This window comes from Mesitornis unicolor, unplaced genomic scaffold (assembly GCF_000695765.1).
Source record: "Mesitornis unicolor isolate BGI_N332 unplaced genomic scaffold, ASM69576v1 scaffold34793, whole genome shotgun sequence".
NCBI lineage: Eukaryota > Metazoa > Chordata > Aves > Mesitornithiformes > Mesitornithidae > Mesitornis > Mesitornis unicolor.
The window spans coordinates 1,994-2,778 of record NW_010175934.1 but is presented as its reverse complement, the minus strand read 5'-3'; the positions used below and the strand labels follow the sequence as shown (position 1 = coordinate 2,778).

Genomic DNA, 785 nt, shown 5'->3' with positions numbered 1-785 from the left:
GGTCCCTGGGGTTGGGGAGGATCCCTAGGAACTCAGGGGGGTCTCTGTGCAGTTGGAGGGTCCCCGGGAGCTTGAAGGGTCCCTCTGGGGCTTTGGGGGGGTCCATGGGTTGGGGAGGGTTCATGGGAACTCAAGGAGTCCTTTTGGGGCTTGGGGTATCCCTGAGTCTGGGGGTCCCTGGATCTGGGGGGATCCCCATGCATGGCACTGTCCCCCCAGGCGTGCCACGTGGAGGGGGGCAGCGCGGGGCTGAGTCAGCTGCTGGAGGAGAAGCGCAAGGCCTTCGTCAGGAGGGACGCTGAGATGGCCCCCGCCACCGGTACGGGGACCCCAGAGCCCAGGGGAGGCCACGTCCCTGGCTGTGGGGGAACAGGGGTCACCTCCTGAGGGGGAGCACAGCGCGTCCCCATGGCAATGGCCCCATCCCTGTGGCACTGTCCCTGCAGCAGGTCCCCCATTCCCAGAGTCACGTCCTCAACTCCCCAAGTGTTGTCCTCACCCCTGGTGATGGCCCCATCCTCACGCCATATCCCTGTGACAGGTCCCCAGTTCCCAGGGTGATGTCCCCATGCCACGGCGCTGCCCTTAGGGCAGGTCCCACCTCCCCAGGTGATGTCCCTATGCCATGTCCCTGTCCTCATGCCATGGCACTGCCCTTATGGCAGGTCTCACCTCCCCAGGTGATGTCCCTATGCCATGTCCCTATGCCATGTCCCTGTCCCCATGCCATGGCACTGCCCTTACGGCAGGTCCCAGCTCCTCTGGCGCTGTCCCCGTGCCACGGC

The 785-nt window shown here is 65.7% G+C and overlaps 1 protein-coding gene across 1 annotated transcript in view; it reads left to right on the top strand.

Moving 5' to 3' along the window:
* Positions 1 to 201: 201 nt before the first annotated feature.
* The window catches only part of MPP2 (membrane protein, palmitoylated 2 (MAGUK p55 subfamily member 2)), a 2,326-nt gene continuing 1,742 nt past the window's right edge, over positions 202 to 785 (top strand). The window contains exon 1 of the mRNA XM_010181595.1: positions 202 to 319. Within this exon, the coding sequence (XP_010179897.1) occupies positions 202 to 319 (118 nt within the window). The remainder of the gene's footprint in view (positions 320 to 785) is intronic.